Here is a 14,733-nt window from a genome sequence, read left to right on the forward strand (position 1 = left end):
TCTTCTTCCTCCTTCCTCTACATCTTCTTCTTTCTCATTCCTCTATATCTTCTTGTTCCTCCGCCATTAACACTTTCTTGTTCCTCTACCATTAACTCTTCTCCACTAAAGATCCCTCTCCTCTTCCTCCTGACATTTCGTGTAAATATGTGTATCTCCTCTTTACATTTTATATTTAGATTTACAAAGATTTAATAATGGATGGGGTTTGGGTTATGATTTTGATTTAGTTGTTTAGGTTGTTGGGTTGTGTTTGATGTAATGCAAGTTGAAAGGAGTGAAATTTGTTGAAAATTTGTTTTGGGTATGTGTTCTGGGTATGATGGACCGATTGTAGGTGGAGATGGCTGAAAATGTGTTTTGGATCTGATGGATCGCTTAAGTGATTTGGTATATGACAGAAGATCGCTTAAGCGATCTGGTATAAGTCTGGTATATGGTACCAGATCGTAAGTCTGGTATATGGTACCAGATCGCTTAAGCGGTCTGGTATATGACAGAAGATCGCTTAAGCGATCTGGTATAAGTCTGGTATATGGTACCAGATTGCTTAAGCGATCTGGTATATGACAGAAGATCGCTTAAGCGATCTGGTATAAGTCTGGTATATGGCAGCAGATCGCTTAAGCGATCAGATATATGGCAGCAGATCGCTTAAGCGATCAGACTTATTTGTACTAGATCGCTTAAGCGATATACTGGATCGCTTAAGCGATGTAGTAAGCAATATACTTCGGTGAGAAATTATATTCCATAATGTTTATTTAATATTTAGTCCTTTTTTATTAATTGTTTATTATTATTAATTATTTTTTTCATTTCAATAGAATGTGAAAAGAAAATTTCGGTCTTTGTCAATCAGCACCATACATAAAACTGAAAAATCTATTGTTATTCTATTATTTTTGTTAGTTCTTGGCAAGAAAGTAATATAAAAAAATATAATATTGATCATACATAAAAATGAAAAATCTATTGTTATTCTATTATTTTTGTTAGTTCTTGGCAAGAAAGTAATATAAAAAAATATAATATTGATATAAAATTGAACTCTGCAACCATCTGCTCTGCACTCTGTAGACCAAGGCTAAATAGACGAGATCGCTTAAGCGATTAAGGGTAATTTACTTCAATATTTATTTTCCATGTTTATGGACATATGTTTAATATAGATGTAAAAGAACAAATTTAATTAAAATATAATAACGGTCATGTTCCACTGAATGAATCGTACACCTGATATGTTTAATATAGACGTAAACATTCTATATCATATATGTTTAATATAGTTGTAAAATAACTAATTTAATTAAAATATAATAACGGTCATGATCCACTGAACAAACCGTACACCTAATATAGTTAATATAGACGTAAACATTCTACACCATATATGTTTAATATAGCTGTAAAAGAACTAATTTAATTAAAATATAATAACGGTCATGANCTCATAAAAATTGTTTCACAAGCCTTATAATGTCATAATAATTTATGCAAAGATAAGAGTCTACAAAGATGCACTCGAACTCTATGAAAACTAGTGTAATTACTACACCAGCAAACTGAATGTGTAAACATGAAGAAGAACTATCCCTAGAGACAAAGCCAATTCCATGTACCCCGTCAGAAATGATCTAGCTTTTGTTTTGTGAACAAGCACAATCAACTCAACTGAAGAAATGAGTACCCCAATATTTCATCAAACAGACTTTATGATAAACAAGAAGAATACATATGAAGCCTCCAAAGGAATTCAGAAAAGAATCAGAGTTTGATTGTATACTCAAATGAAATTGCTTACCTAAAGCATATGCATGCATGAAATCCTTTAGTGTGATATGATCAACTTCAGGGAAGTGTTCAAGAGCCTGAAATGGTAAAAGATATTTCATCATACTTGCAACTTCCAAGGCCAGAGAACAATGATAACAATTGTATCAATTAGCTACTACAGAGTAAACGCTATGAATAAACAGCAAAATCAAAATGTACTTACTCGTTTAATTGCCAAAAAAACTTTTTCAATTTGAATATTTTTATTGACTGTTTCTTGATATAATGAACTTTGACGAACCATATCTAACTCATCTTCACTCCAGAATATCTGCAATGATTTCATATATGAGCATGCTATTTATCTTGAAAATTGTAAACTACTTTATTCAATGCTTACAACCATATATCAGGTATAGGAAAGGTTGATGATGTGAAAACACTGTTTCGCAATGAATCAAAATCAGATGTTCTGACAGAAATGAAGAAATATGGTAAGAGCAAGACAATCTTCATTGAAGAAGGAAAAAACAGGCATCACTACTTTTAATACATTTATAAATGAGAAGTAATACACCTTTAACAAGGTTTATGGTTTTTCAATAATAAAGAAGAGACATCAATAAATTCATATGAAAATAGAAACATTTACTGTGTTATGCATTTCCCCAAGCTGAGGAAGTCTGCTGATGTAAGGGGCCCACTCCGAATCCTGCCACAGAAGATAACAAAGAGGTAATTTAGATGTATGCATTTTTTTATATTTCGTCATGTAACCTAAAAATAATGATGCAAAAACAAATGCGTGCAAAATATCTACCCAAATATACAACATAGTGGTCCTTTAACAGATATTTAATTTTTCAGACAAAGTTCAAATAAAGTAAATCATATTACCTGGTTTAATTTCTGCTCAAATAAGATGACAATAGCAACCTTTGCAACATTGCCCACTTCATCACCTAACAAAGATCGGATTTTTGGAAGAAGATTATCTGGTGCTATTTGCTGAAAAATCAAGACAAATATGCTGTGCAGTTTAATATACTCACCAGTCAATGCCATGAGATACACCTAGATGAGTTTAGTAAAGCATATCAAAGACTAGTTATTGACAAGTATGGAAAGAAAAGTTTACCACATTGTAAGGAACTCTCAATATACAGTCTCCAGTCCGTATCTTCTTTGAAGCAAATAGTGATCTGCATGGTTAAATTAAGAAAAAAATAAAATAAAATAACAGAAGTTCTGTAATGATGCCCAAGACAAGAGTACGTAAGCAACAACCAACATCTTTTGCAGCAGAAATTCAATATTTTCTGTGAGAATATGCAATTCACAGTGTTACAGCTTACAGCACATAAACCCTTCTCATTCCTAAATCAAAAGAAAGAACAGGTGCTTGCTCATTGTCAAAATCAGGAAAACAAACAACCAATGACTTCTTTAAATGTTTCCTGTTCAGTGGTGAGCAAGGAATTGTAGAAATAAATGAGCACAACCCACACTACAAGATGATTTGCACAAACTGAACCAATGAGGCAGTAGTTCATTGCACAAGAAACATATGTACACCAGTCTTATATCCAATAAGAATCCAAAACAAGTTGGTGCTTTGGCATAGCACCTGATAATTATAGCTGGTAAAGCTACATTTTATGATGAACAACAACCAATAGTCTGCAGTTTGTGTAGACATGATACATTAAGAATTGAGATAAAGAAAAATCCCATTGTCAATAACAGCAGGAAACCTTGCAAAATCTCTATCTAACAACTAATAACCAATCATTGCACAATAGAAGTGGTTACATTGAGCTAAGCTCTCTAGCCACAAAGGATTGGTCAAGAATTTTTTAACTTTGTATGCTAAAACTACTTCCAACTAAAGATAAATATGAAAAAGGAAATTCTTATCCTGGAAATCATACTGCCTATTTTTCAGTAAAACCTACATTTAAGTAATAAGCACGCTAACTGAATGAAAAACAGACACAAATCAGAAATTTGCAACAAAGGCATGTGTACGAACCTGCCATATGCAGATTTCGCAATAGAAAGTGCAGACGAAATCTCAACTCCAGCTTTCCTCTCCAACCACGGCAAAAAATCATCATCACATTCCTCATTAACAGAATACAATACCTGACACAAAATCCCAATAACGTAGCTGAACTCGGAATTTCATCAGAAATACCACACAAATATACACACTATTAACCCGAATGAACGATTCTATGAGTATGCTATTTCATTTTTCAAGAACAATAAAAGAAAACACTTTCAAAAATGGTTGAGTTACACTTATTCTCCTCCATTCCTTTCAGTTCCAACATTTCTCGATAACTAAACATATGCTATGGGGATATAGTTAAAGTTAAACTCGTGGGACAACGTGATTTTGAATTCTAAATCACATTCAACAGATTACAGTATACATGATTGCTCTCTATGTTAATGCAGTTAATTTTGACTTATTTTAGTGATAATTTTGAGGAAAATAATATTTATCCGAATTTAAATTATCTTTTTTTTTTAGGTTCTTTTCCAACATTTTCTCGGAAACCAAACAGAGCATAAAGGATGCATGTTCAAGCGAACCTTGGATTTAGATAAAGACGAGAAAGGGAGTTTGACACACAGGCGATGAGAAGTGGCGAAGAGTGATCGTTGAGAGCACCATAGCTTTGTGATTCTAACGCTTAATACCATTTGCAGATAAGAGGTAAGTACGGTGTTTCGCGGTTGATAACCGGAATGTGGATTAGCGGCTGGCCAGCTAAAGGCCGGGAGGGCGTCGGCCAGTCGGGGTTTAGAAGTCTACGGACTGTTTGGATAGTGGGCTTAGTTTATCCTAGTCATGGGCTGGGTTGGGATCATCCAGTAGAGTAGAGTTAAGCTTCAGTGCGTTTGGGAAAGTAACTTGGCTCCAGTAAAACTTGGAAGTGACACGGCAGTCCGTGTCAGATTATTGGCTTTTGTAGATTAGGGTCTGTTAAAAATGAAAAACCACAATTTGTAATAACTAATTTCAAATTGACTAAGTCATAGACTCATAAATAAGGATTAAAGATTTTACTTCCAATTAAATACATTATCGAAAATTTATTTAATTAATAGGAGAGAATGATGCGTATTTAATGAAAAATAATCATTTTTTAATAATTCATTTTAGATTAATTAAACAAGCAATGAATAAATTAAGATATCACTCTCTTCTCTTATTAAATAATTAAACTCATCCAGAGTTTATTCAGGTTTAGGGGTGAAAATAAAAACCAAGCAAATTAATAGAAAATAATTATCCCTTTTAATTAATAAATTTCAGTTGGATCTATAGTTCTATACTCGGGCACTTTTATGTTTTATCAATCAAATGATCTTTTACAGTAAAATAACATTGGTTTATTAATAAAAAAAAAAAAAAGGGTTTATTTATTTCATTGATTGATAAATATGTTCTGATTTATTGATAGAAATAAAGTTTGTATTATTTAACATTTTAGATTTTTAAATTATTGTCGAATGATCAACTAAAACTCTTAATTATATTATTTAAGAGGTTTTAATTGTTAATTTCAAGATAAAAAAATTAATCGAACGGTAGATAAACTATTTGAAGATCCTAATTTAAAAAAAAAAAAAAAAAAACTGGTCACAAAAAAACAAAAAAAATTGATTTGGAAATTCTTAATATAATTTAAGGAGTGAAGAGTAACTTCACTGAAGAAAGAAAGCAAAGAATCTTTCTCTATTTACTTTTCCATGAAGTAACTCTGCTCCATTATGATATCGCAACTTGTTCAATAATGAACAAAGTGGTGGGGCCACTTCACATGAAAATTCCACAAAGGTGTTATCACATTTACACGTGTCAAGATCAAATTGAATGCCCGGTCGGCAAAGTATGATAAGGACCGCACCCGTCACATACACCAACAAAAACATGAGCCAAAAGGTCAAGCCGATCCGATACTAATAATGCAACTCAATGACCTATTAGTTTATAAATAACACCTTAGTACAATCCCCAAGAAACCCTAACCCTAAAGCAAATTGCAAGACACGCTACTTAAGATTCCTTTCTCTCTCTTTAAGTCATTTCCTTGGAGTTGCGCAAAAGAGCATCTGAGTTTTGCTTCTATCGGTTAGGTAGTTTCTCGATCAATTTCCATTTTCATACCTTTGTGTTCACCAATTAGTTTTGGATTATTGTTCATCCATTTGTTGCTTTTTGATCGGTCAACGGTACGTGTTGATTTTGATTTCATTTAGTTGTTTCCTGGAAATTGTTATTGTATTGATTTCTTTAAGATTTTTTTTTTTTTTGTTTGATTGATTTAAATTAGTTTGAGTTTGTGGATACAGTTTGTTTGGAAAATTCTTTAAATCTTGATGGCTGTCGATGTTTATGATTCTTTGTAATTGAACTGTTTCAATTTTGTGATATAATAAGATGCATCTAGTTGTGTCAACTGTGTAGTCGATCATTTCTTGATATATTTAGATAATTTCAGATCGTGTCTTGTTCTATTTAACTATGAGAAATCATCAAATGGCTACTTTGAGCTATTGAATATTATGGGGTTTAAAACAGTATGGTTTTCATCCTTTTGTCTGCAGATGCTTTCTTAATGATTGAGTACGATTACTAGGAGACTGTTTAATACTTCCTGCAACTAAGCACCTAAAATTGTTTTCGGTTATTGGTCAAAGTGGATTTGAAAATAGCATCGGATATGTTTGCTAGAAGTTGATTTTGGACTATTTTTTATAAGATAGCAAGAAGGTTATAACAGTAGCAAATTCTGAAGGCTTTCCAGTATCAGGAAGTGAAGAGGTGTTTATTTTAAACTTTTTAGAAATTACTAATGACTAGTTTAGAGAAGTTTATGCAAATTGTTTTGTTATCGGGTTATTGACTACCTAATCTTCTATTGGCAGACTGGATTGAAACCTGTTGTCCGAATGTCTAGTAATTATAGTGCAGGTGTTCCTATCAAGAAAAGGAGGTTCCCGTTAATCCGGCCTCCTTCACCTCCTGCCAAAGAACAATCTGTAATAAATGATTTGCTACAAAAAGAAATTTCTAGCCCATCTCAAGGGTCAGCTCTATCAAATGCCAAGGTTGGGCCAAGTTCATCTGGCTTATCTGATGCAAACAAGGAATCACTTCTTGCGGAAAGAAAGGGAAATCCTGATGCAACAAATGTTAAAATGGTTAACAGCAGTGCTAAAACCTATAGCATCAAGGTTGAACAACCAAGTCTTACAATTCACTCTATTTCCAGGGCTGATGTGGACAGCAAAGAGAAGCTTGTGGGGGCTGAAAAATCGGCCAATACAATAAAATCAGCAAAAGCCGAGTTGAACTTAGCACTGACTGAAGCTCCTGCCCTTACCCTAGGAAAGGATCTATGCAACAAACAAAAAATGGTGGAAAAGAGTACATCAGAATTTGTTAAAACTCCTGGGATTACTGAGTTGTCATTGGCTGTAAATGAACATATTGTTTCAGCTATGGCAGGTCATAATGGTGAAAGGAGTCATCAGAATCATGAGAGTGGAGGACCAGTTTCATTGAGTTTGTCTTTAAACAAAGGAGGAAATAGTAATCAATGCAAAGTTGACAATGTTGACTTGAATACTAATGCCGATATGCATGCTAACAGATCAAACTGGGATTTAAATACTACCATGGATGCGTGGAATGGTTCTGTGGTTGATGAAGCTGCAGGTCAAGGAACTCTTGATGGATGTAACACAATTGGTGGAACGCATGATATAAAGCCTTTGATTTGTTCTGTCGGATTATTTGGTGATAGTGCTACTTCAAAAGGACAAATTCTTGAAAAGAACAAGTGCAGATCTGATGGCACTCTATCATCTCATCTGTTGGGCCAGCCTTGCAATTCTGAGGCTAATCTTCATTTAGGGCTCAGTCCATCTTTTTCTTTGTCAAACCTTAGTCAGAAACCTGCCAGTTTATCAGCTATGTTGAATTCAGGCCGGGGTACTGCTAACTCAGGCTTGGGCAAAGCTTTTGAATTAACTGGCAGTTTGAACCCGGTTAATATTAGGAATGTAAAATCAGAACCACTTGATGAGAGCATCAAACATGGTTTCACAGGAGCTACGCCCATTCCTAAGGGGTTACCAGATATTAGAGCAGTGAAACGCGAATTAGTTGAAAGATGTAATCCTGAAGCCTTGAAACCATTTAAGTTTAGCTCCCTGAAATTAGTTGATCCTGGGTCCATAAAACCTGAACCAGTTCGTGAGGATATTCGAGAAACACTCAAGAAAACAGAGGGGACATCAAACCAATCAGATAAGCAGATGGTAGAAGCTATGGATATTCGAGGAAAAACTACTAGTTCAGCAGCCTTGTCTACAAGTGGTGAAGTATCAAACCCTTTTGAACATTCTATGAACAGGAAAGGATCTCATCTTAGTGGGGAGGTGCCTGAGGAAAAATCTGAAAGTTCTGGACAGGTTCTTACAGAAACAATGTCTGCACCTGTGGGTCTTGATGGTAATGCATCAAACCTTAGTAGGGAGGTGCCTCAGGGAAACAATCTTAGCAGGGAGGTGTCTCGGGAAAAATCTGAAAGTGCTAGACAGGTTCTTACAGAAACAGTGTCTGCATCTGTGGGTCATGATGGTAATGTGTCGAACGTTTCTAGCTTGGTAGATGCTGCAATAGCCGAAGATAAAAACATTGATGATACTGAGCAGTGCAGATTGAAATTCGTGGAAGAGGTTCCTCCTAATTCACGAGGAAATGGTGAGGGTTCTGCAAGTGATGATGAGGAGAAGATCAATTTATCAGGTGATATGCTAGAAGAAGATTCTTATGGTTCTGATTATGAGTCTGATGCCAATCATAATCTAGAAACAGCTATGGATGCTGAACACAACAATGGAAGAGAGGAAGACTTTGAGGATGGTGAAGTTCGGGAACCACTGGCACATACTGAACAGGAGGGACCCATATGTGAAAAAAGAGAACTACAACACTTCGATAGTGGTGATTCTTCTGATAATAAACGACTGGATTTTGTGGGACCTCCCAGTGATCGGCCTTCCACATCATCTTCTGTTGAAGATAAACCCACTAAAACAGAAGAGCCCAGTGAAACAAACAATGATAATATGAAAGAATTTTCTGAAACAACTCATGATGAGAAGGACAGTAAGGGTGCTGGTAGTAACGACACCGTTTTGCAAAAACCATCGGCAGGTGAGATGCTTGCCAACGAAGGTGACCAGAAGAGATGTGGTAGGGCCTCTCCTATAAGACCTGTTGTCATGTTGAAAATGAAAGATGGCCTAAAGGGCCAGGAGACTGAACTGTCATATGATCAAGCCACTAGTTCAAGCCAAGGAAATTCAGCCGCTGTTGCTCAAGGATTTGATGAGAATGTTAAAAGAACTGATGTGGTGGAAAAGAGTGTTTCTCCATCGCCCAAGGCAGAAGCATCTTCAATTATTGATGATCCAGCTAAGGATGCTAACAGTGGAGGAAATAAAAGCCGGATAATAAACTTGCCTCGAGTTTCTAACATGCCATCACCTGGTCAAACAAGAACAATTTCAGGCAGGCCATTGCCTCCCCGAGCTGGGAGGGAAAGGTTAACTGACGTTGCACTTGAGGGAGAAATATTACATCCTCGAGGGAGGTGATTATTATTACCATTATATTGCCTTTCCCCTCGTTTTGGTAAGTTAGTTAGATGATATAAGCGATGTACTTTCATTTGATATTTTTTTCTTTATTGCTTTTTGCAGGGATGAAATTTATGCTGATGCTTCTCACAAATTTTCAAGGGAGAGGCATCAAGACCATCCATCTAGGAACTCTAGATTGAATTTTGTGCGTGGCAGAGGGAGAATCTCCAGTAGAATAGACACACTACAAGGTGATTGGAATTCTGAACGGGGCTTTGCTCCAGACTTTTATAATGGTCCGGNGGCTTTTATAATTGCATTCTATCAGTGACCTGCCATCATTATCTTTTGCCATGTTGTGTATGGTAATTAATTCTAATAAATATTCTGGTAACTTCAGTGAAAGATTATAAAGTTCATGCTGTTGGGGAATTTGTTTGAAGCACTTTATTAATAAAATGAGACTGGTGATTTGAAGGAAATTTAACTTTGAAACCATACTCTGGTGCCCTAAAACTTTTTGCTATGCCTCAATAACAGCGATGAACCTTTTTTCTCAAAAGATAGCTATGCAAATACCAGAAAGTAATTTGACCTTATTTTGTCTCTAGCATGGTAAACATCCAGAGCCTTATATACTTGGCTCCTAAGTTTGCTGAATTGATTTCTGAATTTGGTCATGTGGAGTTTTGCTAGAATCATTTTTTGGGAATTAAAATTCCTGTAAAAGCTACATGTGATGCTTTCGTAATGTTACTGTACATATAATCAACATCAATTCTTTAATGTTGCTAATCTAAACATTTTACAATGGCATTCTGCTTATTTTGTGTACTTAGATCATTAACATGCCTGGGAATCCGAATGCGGTTGCTGAATGCATGGAGGCTTTGTTGGTGGCCCTTAAGCATGCATTGAAGCACATAAAGGGTGACAAGAGAGAGAAACATCCTCGTCATGTCCCGCACGCACAAGCGGCACCAGTGGATGCATGGGAGCACAGTTACAAGATGGCTTCTGGTGGTAACACAGAACATGGTTGTTCTTGTTCCCATTAGCATTTTCTTTGGGAGAAGAAATTCAAATTCTGTAACATTATGTGTAATTTTGGTTCACTTCATATCATGTGTGATTAAGGATAAGTACTCCATTTTACACATGGGAATTGTAATTTTGCTGTTTTATTATTTTCATTTACCCCAAAGGTAACAAAAGAATAATAAATTAATAATAATAAATCATGGGTAATTTGTTTAGCCTTTTTCCTTATGTGATTAGAATGTCTTGACACAAGATATGAATAATTTTGAAACTAGATCTGTGATAAATGAATTATTTCAAAGTACTATTAGCCTCCCATATTTTATCTCTTTTGATCCCAATTACTGTTAAATTTTTAATTACAATTTTATCTTTTATTAAAATTACTTAAAAAAAACATAAAGGAGTTATACGTATTTATATTTCCTCTTTCAATCATAAACCTTAATTCAATTAACCCTAATTTTATTTTCAAACAATGAAGATGTAATTTATATCATGGAAAGAGTTTGATCAAGATCATATAAGTGAAATGGAGATAGAATTTATGATTTGTAATTGTAAGTTGTTTTATTAATTTTTCTTTACTTTTTTATTCTTTCGTACCTTTCTAAAATTTATAAGTTAGTTTGATGTATTCAAGTTCTTATACTATTATTTTTTGAATCTTGAAAGTAATATTCATGTGAACGAATTTCATGTTTGAATATCTTTTAATCCGCCTGCTTGGGAATTAGATTAAATGATACATTCAAAACAAGAAGCATAAAAAATATTAAAAATATAAATAAAATAGTATATTTAGAAGTAAATGGAGTCTATAAAAACATTCCATGTGTCAAAACATTTTGATGGGGTAAACTTTTGAAAGATAAAATATGAGGGATTAATATCTACACAAAAATGAAGTAATTATAATATTAATGACCCAAATCATATGGTTATTTAATAAGTCCTCCAAAAAATTCATGCCATCTTCACATAAATATGATCATCACAATAAAAACATCTTCATATAAAAGTATTTAATCTTATATGCTTGTTACATAAGAGACGAACAAGGAAATAAACATAATATTTCTGAGTTTTAGTTGACATTGGGTTGTCCATATATTTTTGGTCTAGGCCTAATTTGGGCTTCGAAATCACCTTTAGCCAAACTATTGCCAATATTCTACACTCCACAGCGTACCATCACCAGTTTGCTATAGAGGTGGAACAAATGGGTCGGGTTAGGCAGGTCAACCCTAACCTGACCCACAATAAAGAGGGTTCAACCCAGATCACCAAATAGGTGAGTCGGGTTGAACCCAACCCACATGCAACCCTCGGGCGGGCCGGGTTGATATATGGCAACCTGATGGCCCGCGGGTTGCTATTTTGTCTTTTCTAGAGATAGACCCGCCAATCTGCGCGGGTTGACCCGCGGGTTGGCCCAAAAAAAATTAAAAAAAAAACAAAATTAATTTTTTTTCAAATTCCTCTTTTACCCTTGAAATATAGTTGTTTTATAGCAGTTGGAGAGGTCTTTTTCGTCATTTTTTTTTACCATTTTTTTTTTCTATAAATTGGCCCTAAACTCTCATATTTTCTCACAACTCAAATTCTCTCATTGTCTCATTTTCTCTAATCTCTATTGAAATCTTTCAATTATTCTCTTAATTTCTTATTATCTTTGTTATCAGTTTGCTCTTATTTTAATTTTTATTAGTTTTTGCAATTTTCAATTCATATTTCCAATTCTCCTTCTTTAATTTTTTATTTCTTCTACATCAATTTTTTTTTTTCAACTACAATGGATGGATATTTCACTCCCATCAATTGCAATGATGAAGGAAACTACTATCCTAGTCCTAGTCCCGCTGAATTTACTAACATAAATGCAGGAAGAGATTCAAATAGTCCCACTTTCCCAGTCTCAGAATCCGATACACCTCAAAATATGTCCCTGATTCCTCCCCATGCCGGTGGTTCTAGAAGTCGTTCTTGTAATCGTCGTCCTCGTCCAGCTTCATCTCAAGCTGAAGTGGGTTCATCAACTACTATCGAAGGTGACGACAGACACACATCAGACGTTTGGGTGCATTTCGATAAGTTTTACGAGGTAGAAAATGGAGTTCAAGTGAAGAAAGCAAGATGCAAGTATTGTGGAAATGTTTATAAAGCTGATTCAGATAATGGTACTAGTACTTTAAAAAGGCATGCTAATAAACATATTGCTCAACATGGAATAGAGAAGCTAATCAAACTCAAATAACTAATATAGGTACTACTTGGTATTATAATTCTGATGTATACAGGGAACAATTAGCTTTATATATTGCTGCAACTGATCAACCTATTAATATGGCTGAAGATATTTTGAAAGATTTATTAAAAATTCATTTTTTCAAGGATTTAAAAGTTATTCTAAAACTGTAACTAGAAATGATTTAATAAAATTGTTTGGGAAAATGAAATTAGAATTAAAAAATAAAATACGTAGTTGTCATATTAGTGTGACTCTAACTGTCGATATTTGGAGTGGTAGAGCTAAACAAGATTATATTTGTGTAACCAGTCATTATTTTGATAACAAGATTAATGGATGTGGATTATAGTGGTCAACAAATTTATAATAAAATTGTTGAAGTTTTAGAAGATTATGATATTATTAATAAAGTGATAAGTTTAACTTTAGATAATGCAAGTTCTAATAGTAAAGCTATAGATTTTTTTCAAATTAATCATCCTTTATATAACAATTTGAAGTTTTTTCACCAGCGTTGTACATGTCATGTTATTAATTTAATTGTGAAAAGTGGTATGAAAACAATTAAAGAAAATATTGATAGAATTAGAGAATCTTTAGCTTGGATTACCAGTAGTAATAGAAAAAATGTTGAATTTCAAGATGATTGTATAAAATCAAATTTGTCTCCTAAAACTTTTGCATTAGACATGCATATTAGATGGAATAGTATTTATTTAATGTTTGATTCATGTTTACCTTATGCTAATATAATTAGTTATTTTGTAGCAAATAATAGAGGTCTTCATTATTTGGTAGAAAATGATTGACATATAGCTAAAATATTTCATTCTTTTCTTAAATTTTTTTACCAATCCACTTTACAACTTTCTAGTGTATATTATTCTACTAGTCCATTAGTAATACATACAATTATAAAAATTTCCGAGTTATTTATAAAAAACAAAAACAATGAAAATTTAAAGGCACCAATAAAGGCAATGGGAATTTTTTTTTTTTAAATATTGGCAACCCATTGCTTTTCTTTATTGTTTAGGTGCTATATTTGAAAATGGTTTTCACAATTTATGTGAAAATTTACAAACCGAAGCATATGCCAATCAAATAAGAGAGGTCACAAATTCTCTTGCAGATGTATATTTCCAAAATGAAAACAGTTATGGAAACCCGCAAAGAAGCGAAATATCCGGGGAAGTTGCATCAGAAGAAACAAATGAAGACTTCTACTCTTGGAATGCATTGAATAGGCCGAAGAGGACCGAATCCGAAGCACAACCTCCTCTTTAGAAGCACCACCACCACCAACAACAACTAATATATTGTCCTTCATGCAGTCAGAGAGTAATGAGTTTCATCAATTATTGACAACCCCCGAAATGTTACCAACAGATCCACAACAGAGAGCCAACTTTGATGTCTTAGAATATTGGAAAGCCAGAAAATGCATTTTTTCGGTATTATCAAGACTTGCCTTGGATGTTTTCGTTGTTCCTGTCTCAATCGTCTCATCCGAACAAACATTTAGTGCAAGTGGAAGAATTTTAAATGAAATGAGGACTAAACTTTTTCCAAAAATGATTGAAGTCCTCACATGTCTTCGAGATTGGGAACGATAGCGCCATCAAGATCAATACGAGATTGTCAATGATACTTTAATAGAATCATTTCAATTTTGTAATGTAGATGATACGGATGAGGGAGGTTCTAGTCAACCACCCCAAAATTAGTTGTTTTGTAAATTGTAACTTGTAAATTAATTGTCAATTATTGCACTCTTTTTTCTTTACCAAGTTTTTGTCCCATTGGGTTTTTCTTGGTGAGGTTTTTAACGAGGCAATAATTGTTGTAATTTCTTATTTTATTTTTTGATAAATGAATAAGTCTAATTTTTCTTATATTACAATTTTATTGTATTAAAATTGAATTAACATTTGAAATGTTAACAACAAAAAAAATTTAATTAAATTAAATTATTGATATGTGAAAAGTTAACT

General features: G+C 33.8%; 1 protein-coding gene and 1 long non-coding RNA gene across 3 annotated transcripts; both read left to right on the top strand.

Moving 5' to 3' along the window:
• Window positions 1-5,886: 5,886 nt before the first annotated feature.
• LOC116107910 lies at window positions 5,887-7,086 on the top strand. Of its 2 annotated transcripts, none has more exons than XR_004124554.1 (3): window positions 5,887-6,024; window positions 6,400-6,616; window positions 6,721-7,086. It is a non-coding gene; the product is annotated as an uncharacterized LOC116107910 (long non-coding RNA). The 2 variants fall into 2 exon arrangements; XR_004124555.1 differs by having other exon boundaries at window positions 5,888-5,928.
• A 92-nt stretch (window positions 7,087-7,178) lies between these two features.
• LOC116107858 (serine-rich adhesin for platelets-like) lies at window positions 7,179-9,778 on the top strand. Its single transcript, XM_031394139.1, has 2 exons — window positions 7,179-9,458; window positions 9,568-9,778. The coding sequence occupies exons 1-2, from the start codon at window positions 7,210-7,212 to the stop codon at window positions 9,776-9,778; spliced, it is 2,460 nt and encodes an 819-aa protein (XP_031249999.1). The 5' UTR covers window positions 7,179-7,209.
• The last annotated feature ends 4,955 nt before the right edge of the window (window positions 9,779-14,733 follow it).

The sequence above is a fragment of the Pistacia vera genome, unplaced genomic scaffold (genome assembly GCF_008641045.1).
Source record: "Pistacia vera cultivar Batoury unplaced genomic scaffold, PisVer_v2 Contig549, whole genome shotgun sequence".
Classification (NCBI taxonomy): domain Eukaryota; kingdom Viridiplantae; phylum Streptophyta; class Magnoliopsida; order Sapindales; family Anacardiaceae; genus Pistacia; species Pistacia vera.